Genomic DNA, 7,450 nt, shown 5'->3' on the forward strand with positions numbered 1-7,450 from the left:
ACACAGTGAGAGAAGGATCGGGAAAGATTACAACCTATCCATGATTGAAGCCTCCAACAAGATGTGTTCTCTCATTTAATCACAAACCTGCACACAAACAAAGAAAATATTGGGGGTTGTTTTTAGAGGCTTGCCTCAGTCAGACCCTTGTTTCGGTATTTCCACCTCCATGGACAACCTAGATAGTAGCAACTATAGGAAATGAAATGATAAAAATAATAAATGGATAATTAAGGCAATAGATAAGGTGAAAATGAGAGTAGAGATATGAAAATGAACTAAGAAGGAAAGTTAACTCCCCTCCAATGCTTGTGAAGACAACACCATGGGTTCTCCATGAAGTTGCAACAATGGTAGTCTTCAAATGTTGGAAAATGTGTATTATAAGGATAATGGATACCAAAAGCTCAAGTTACTTCCCTAGAATGATCAAGAATCCTTTTCCATTACAAAAATGCATGATATAGCCTCCAAAGAAAATAATGACATCGGTGGTTGTAGACAGTGGTATTATGAACTCTTTCAAGTATATGTGTAATGCTCAAACAACCACCTATGGACTGACAGATTCACAGGATGTTAGTGTGGCAGATAGATATCTCTACGGCGTGCTAGAGTCCATAGGTCAAATGGTCAATGTGCTTGATAAAATCAAGATGGAAGGGTGATCCATGTTGAAAAAAGGACAAACAAGCAATGAATGTTCCCAATCGACTTGTAGTGAAGAAGCGTATGTGAAGTGGAATTGCACGGGGTGCAATTTACAACATTACAATAGTTTATTTTCTAGTTATGATATTTTATTTTCTTAAGAGCCCAAATAATATTCATCAAATCACCTTCAATGATATGTTTTTTTTAATTTTCAAAGGCACAACCAGTTTGAGACCTACTACGAGGTTCTTAACTTCAGCCATATTATTTGTGGCTTCCAAGATCAAAGAAACTAGCGTTGACACTAACTCCCATGATGATTTCTAAGGACACACCCTATACTAGATTTTCTTGGGTTACCTTTTGCAACACCATCAGAGTTTAGTTTGATAAATTCCTGACCAAGAGGTTCCTATTTGATGATCTTTCTATTAACTTTATTAGGCTTATTCACCACTAAAATGCCTTTGAATGGAAAGGAAATTGAATCCTATTCATCTAGATTCTGGGAGTGCCAAGAAGTAAAGAGAGGAATTATTCATTTTAATCCTAATGGTAAATGTCTTGATTGATTCTAAAATTAGTAGTTCAATTCCCTTGATAAATGGGTCTAAAGAATTGACCTTCTTTATGAAGATTCTATAATTTTTTTCCCACAAAAAATTTCACACAAGAATAGCCAAAGCTACTTTCCAAATGCAAGCAAAAGTGTCTTTTTTCTGTAGAGAATTCTATGAATAAAATACATAATAATGCTCTTGTTGAGGAGGAGATTGCCAATGAAGTTTGTTGAAGAGCCAAGTCCAACAAGCATGGGAGAAGGTGTAATTAAGAAGAAGATGATTCACTTTTCAATGTCAAAGTAAAAAAAAAAGTAATTAAAATGATCTATAATACCAAGATGAGAAAGTCGTTCACTAGTTATAATTTTACCTTGAAGGGCCAACCATGCAAAAGAACTTGCTTTCTAAGGGAGAAACACACTATTCCAACAAAATTTGAAGCATCTAGCCTATGGAAGATCTTGTATTTGGAGAATTTCATACCCTTTACTAATTGTATACATCCCAGAAGGTGAGGGGAACCAAATGAGATTATAATCTGACTCTTTGAAGTGAATACTTCATTGGCTTAGTTCCTTAAGAAGAAGACTACCTTGAGCTGAGAGGATAGGAGCATAAGAGATGTCTTTCTAATTGACACTTTTCATAATAGATTATATTCACTAACCATGAAACAATCCTTAACCTTGGAGCGCCAAATCTACTTTAAAACAACCATGGTTGAATGAAGATTACCACATTTTATTAGGAGAGAATCCATTCTATGATTCCTCTCAAAATAGGGCTTTATCAACATTATTAATAGTCCAAGTAAGGAAGGGAAGGAGAACATTACAGAAAATTGACCATAAAATTCCACATTTTTCAACCTCAATGGGGGGTCTAAAACTTTGAATATCCTCTCAAGAAGATATGAGTACAAGTATTTAGCTAAAATTGTGGATTCCTGAGGGGAATTTGATATTGCAAAAGCTTTCAAAACCAACTTAGCACCAAGAGCCTAATATTTGCATTCCAACTTATGAATACATGCTCCACCTGATTGTTTTGATGTGCAAACTAATTTCCAAGAGATCAAGGGGATTTTATTTTTATCATCTTTGTTACCCTTCTAGAGAAAAATTCTCATTTTTATATAAAGGTTTGATAAAATCCCTTCAGGGATTTGCAAAATAAACATTATATAGTTTAGAATTGACGCTACAACTGATTTTATCATGAGAAACTTGCTTGCTAAAGAATGCCAAGAGTTCTTCAATGAAGAGCTTGTGTTACTGATTGAAGTAGCTACTACTATCCAATAATCCCCTTTACTTTAGCTCATAAACAAAGGGATTGGTAAATATCTATAGGGCAGCTTTGCCTATTTAAAACCTGACTAGTATGCCAACTTGTTACAAAGGGATGGGCTACAACTTTAAAAGTATACATTTGACTTATTTGCATTAATTCTTTGACTTGAAACCTCACAATATATATCCAAAAATTGTTTGATTGATTTAGGCTTCTTCATCGAAGACTCCTAGACTATTCATGAAAAGGAGTGTTAATGTTATGTCAAAAATGATGTCTCTTCGATGTATAACTTTTTCTTTGCCTTTTTTATACCCCACTAAAATATGTGGTTGATATCACCTTCCAAGGTGATAAAATCCTTAAATAATCCCCCTAAGAAAATGAAAGTAACATTTATTTTTTATCCTAAAATCATTTTAAAACACAAGAAAAGAACATATGCAATTATTAATCTAGAATAATAATGACAAGCTAATTTTAAGTCTAAGCCAAATGTTTGACTAAAAACATAAAAAGTGGATTTGATAAAAAATCCTAAACCACATGTTAGTAGTTTTGATAGTCTCTATCTTTGTCCAATAAATTGTAAATTTAGTAGAAAAATATTTAAAGAGAAAAGACAAAATAACCAAAATTATTGTTAACCAAAATTAGTGTTGATTTTTAATTTTTATTTTTAAATGATAGAGACAATAATACACATGACACAGAGAGAAAGATAAAAAAATACCCCAAAGACACAAGTACTAGAAGTATTGCATAGATCCTACAAAATATATTTAGACACCACAACACAAACACAAAGTGCTACAACAAAAGCATAAGCTAAGAATATCAACATGAGATATGTGTGATATATTTGTGTCAAACAAGAAGCAAAATTACATAATGCAAAATCAGTACTTAAATTCACCTTGACTCTACAAATTAGTAATTAAGAAGCATTTCGAGAATGACGCATAAAATACTAGTAGAAATAAAAAACCAAGTCAAATGATGGTGGAACATTGCTTAGGAGGATTCTATGTATAATATGAAAACATTTACATACTTTAAAATCAAAAGAGAATTGGTAATGAAAAAATCTCAAAAGTCCATAATCCTACTAAGAAACCATGTAATTGTTAGAAATAAAATAAAATTACATAGGCACTACAACTAAGGTAAAAATACCACAAATAGTACACATGAGCCACATAGCACACAATAATTCCACATAGCAAGCAGTAAATTGGTGCCATGTTGCATGTTGTCTACATTCAAAAGTGAAAATATGTCTTTGCACAAATGCTTACGATATAGGAAAAATACTCCACAAACTTGGAAAATATCATAGGAAGTCATAAACTTACAAGAAGTCATTGGAAGAAAAAAGACTTCAAGAAGAAAAGTTAAAGTTGGTACCAATCACATAAGATGTGCCAAAATGATGTATTTTGAAAATAAATTATAATAAATAAACAAATAAAACACTAAAACTACTTCTCATAATAAATAAACAAATAAAATACTAAAACTACCTCTTATCTTACACCTTCACATACTTCTATTTGAACCATGAGAGAATGGACACAAGATTGAAAAAATCCTATGAGACCAATATATCGCATTACAAGCATAAAAATGTGAGTGGTTGTGCTCTTGAGAATCATGATGTTACTCTCTATTCTAATAGCATTCCTTTGTATCCAAGAGGCTTGCTAGTTTTGTCTTGAAAATGGTTTGATTTATACATTTCCAAGATAGAGATCAAGGCTTAAAATTTTGACATCCCTTCTTATGTGTTGTATTGAGATGGCAAATAAAGATAACCCATTGCCCACCTTTAAACATATAGAAGGAACCATTTCCACCTTTAACTATTAGAAATAAGTCTACTTTGATGCTTTAAATTTTGCAAAAAATATAATTACCTTATTATTAATTGTTTTAAATTAATCAAAGATTATGACATTATTCATATAGGAAGAACATAAAAAATGTTATCAAATTATAAGGTAAGTCTTTCTAAAATAAATTAATAAGTTAAATTTTGTTTTAAAAGTGCATATGTTTGATTAACATATTATTATTTAATTAGAATGTGAGTGGACAACCATCATAAAGGATAAGATGTGTATATGATTGATTACATAAAGGATAAGATCAAGTATGTTGATTTTTTCCACTAAATATGATTAATTTTTCCACCGTCTTATCCTTGTTGTGATAACCCACATTGCGATAAAGAATTTACTGATATCATTTTCATTGTATTCACATAAGAAATGTACTAAAATAATTTTCACATTTTCATTGTATTCACATAAGAAATGTACTAAAATAATTTTCACCTTTGCTTATAAACCCCTCCTCTCATGAAATCTGTTAAAACCATTTTCACCTTTATTTGCATCAAACCATTCCTTTTTTCATTTCTTATTTCTTAAATTAGATAAGAGTTATTATTACTCCTTTTGCTTCTAAACCCCTCTATGAAAACCATTTTAAAACCATTTTCACTTTTACTTGCATGAAACCCTCCTCTCATGAAATCTATTAAAACCATTTTCACCTTTACTTGCATCAAACCATTCCTTTTTTCATTTCTTATTTCTTAAATTAGATAAGTTAAATTTTGTTTTAAAAGTGCATATGTTTGATTAACATATTATTATTTAATTAGAATGTGAGTGGACAACCATCATAAAGGATAAGATGTGTATATGATTGATTACATAAAGGATAAGATCAAGTATGTTGATTTTTTCCACTAAATATGATTAATTTTTCCACCATCTTATCCTTGTTGTGATAACCCACATTGCGATAAAGAATTTACTGATATCATTTTCATTGTATTCACATAAGAAATGTACTAAAATAATTTTCACATTTTCATTGTATTCACATAAGAAATGTACTAAAATAATTTTCACCTTTGCTTATAAACCCCTCCTCTCATGAAATCTGTTAAAACCATTGCTTATAAACCCCTCCTCTCATGAAATCTGTTAAAACCATTTTCACCTTTATTTGCATCAAACCATTCCTTTTTTCATTTCTTATTTCTTAAATTAGATAAGAGTTATTATTACTCCTTTTGCTTCTAAACCCCTCTATTAAAACCATTTTAAAACCATTTTCACTTTTACTTGCATGAAACCCTCCTCTCATGAAATCTATTAAAACCATTTTCACCTTTACTTGCATCAAACCATTCCTTTTTTCATTTCTTATTTCTTAAATTAGATAAGAGTTATTATTATTCCTTTTGCTTCTAAACCCCTCTATTAAAACCATTTTAAAACCATTTTCACTTTTAATAAGAGTTATTATTACTCCTTTTGCTTCTAAACCCCTCTATTAAAACCATTTTAAAACCATTTTCACTTTTACTTGTATGAAACCATTCCTTTTTACATTTCTTAAATTAGATAAGAGTTATTGTTTTCCAAATCCATTACTCCCTTTGCTTGTAAACCCCTTCCGGCTCCATTGAGACAGGAAAATCTCCCCACCAAAAACTACACAGTTGCTTTGCTTTAAAAAAATAAATTAAAATTAATGAGATCGAATTAAATTAATATAATTTTGCAATTATTATATTCAGTTTATTGCAATAATTACATCCGCTTAAGCTCTTAAGACAAAAAATCACCCAGTCCTCTACAGTAGAAACCTCGAAAATACCCCACACAAAATTACAACATACTAGCAACCCAGCAAATGATCACCGAGTCGTCTACAGTAGAAACCTCCAAAATACCTCACACAAAATTACAAAATATTACTCAAAGAGAAAATCCTCACAAGCTGAAATAGAACTGGATGACTACTTAAGATCCCTTTCTCTCTTTAGCCAGAGATTTCAATAGATTTAACTTCAGGCTGAGGCTGAGGCTGCTTCGGCACCGTCACAGTAAGTACTCCATTTTCCATGCCAGCTTTCACCTCATCCACCTTCGCATTCTCAGGAAGCCTGAAACGCCTCAGGAATCTACCTCGCGACCGTTCAATACGGTGATACTTCTCGTTCTTCTGCTCCTCTTCTTTGCTGCGTTCTCCACTTATCTGAAGAATACGGCCGTCTTCCACTTCTATTTTCACCTCCTCTTTCTTCAGTCCTGCAACAAAGTAATCACATTCCATTTTAATATCTTTTCAAATAACAGAAAATTTCCACAAGCAAAACAAAATTGTTGTTGAAAATGAAAATATAATAAATACCAGGAAGATCTGCCTTGAAAACGTGAGCATCAGGGGTTTCCTTCCAATCGATCTGTGTATTCGCTATGGCCGCTGCATCCCTTGCAAAATCCGTGGAGGGTTTTGCTATGTCCTTGGATATTGAGGGATCAAAAAGCTGAAAACGATCCCACACATCGAGTGAAAATGGATCGTACACAGGCGAGGATCTCCTGCCCCAAAGACTTGGAATAAGAGACATTTTGCAACACTTGACAATGAAAGCTCTGCAAAACAAGATTGATGCTTAAAATATTTGATATGGAAGAAACCTGATATTACACATATATATAATGCTAAAACGCTTGCAGTTACAAGAAGGGTGTTCCAAAAGTAGGTAGAGTAGTTCTGGATGTTTCCGAAGCCACCAGAGGCTTCTAGCGGGGGATGGGGATTATGGAATTCTGGAGCATTCGAGTGGTGTATAGAATGAGGCACCTGGCTTCCGATTACAGGGCCGGATGGTCATCGACCGTTTGTTAAAACCGAGCGTGAGCGTTCATGTACCCGGGGACCACACAAATAAATATGTATATTTTAAACGAAATAACTCAAAACTTTCCGAAAAGTTAATTAGATAGTGGAAACCAACAAGATAAATGTGTATGTGTGACAATTTGTTATGTATTGTTATTTGAAGTTTTTTGTTTGAATATAAATTAAGCATTTAGAAATCATTAAAATATCTTATAACGTAAAGAAATGTCATT

At 32.2% G+C, this 7,450-nt stretch overlaps 1 protein-coding gene across 2 annotated transcripts; it reads right to left on the reverse strand.

The window, feature by feature from the left end:
* Nucleotides 1-6,070: 6,070 nt before the first annotated feature.
* LOC131065143 (17.8 kDa class I heat shock protein) lies at nt 6,071-7,195 on the reverse strand. 2 transcript variants are annotated; one of them, XM_057999581.2, is made up of 3 exons: nt 7,056-7,195; nt 6,723-6,967; nt 6,071-6,619 (listed from the first exon to the last, which is right to left on the reverse strand). In XM_057999581.2, exons 2-3 carry the CDS (start codon nt 6,940-6,942, stop codon nt 6,351-6,353), a joined length of 489 nt encoding a protein of 162 aa, XP_057855564.1. In that variant the 5' UTR covers nt 6,943-6,967; nt 7,056-7,195; the 3' UTR covers nt 6,071-6,350. The 2 variants fall into 2 exon arrangements, with proteins under 2 accessions (XP_057855564.1, XP_057855563.1); XM_057999580.2 differs by having other exon boundaries at nt 6,723-7,175.
* Between the last annotated feature and the right edge of the window lie 255 nt (nt 7,196-7,450).

This window comes from Cryptomeria japonica, chromosome 5 (genome assembly GCF_030272615.1).
Source record: "Cryptomeria japonica chromosome 5, Sugi_1.0, whole genome shotgun sequence".
Taxonomy (NCBI): domain Eukaryota; kingdom Viridiplantae; phylum Streptophyta; class Pinopsida; order Cupressales; family Cupressaceae; genus Cryptomeria; species Cryptomeria japonica.

Coding starts and splice junctions, on each gene's coding strand:
- LOC131065143 (XM_057999581.2), bottom strand. CDS start 6,942: ATGTCTCTTATTCCAAGTCTTTGGGGCAGGAGATCCTCGCCTGTGTAC. Junction 6,620..6,722: donor TTTCAAGGCAGATCTTCCTG/GTATTTATTATA, acceptor ACTTTGTTGCAG/GACTGAAGAAAGAGGAGGTG.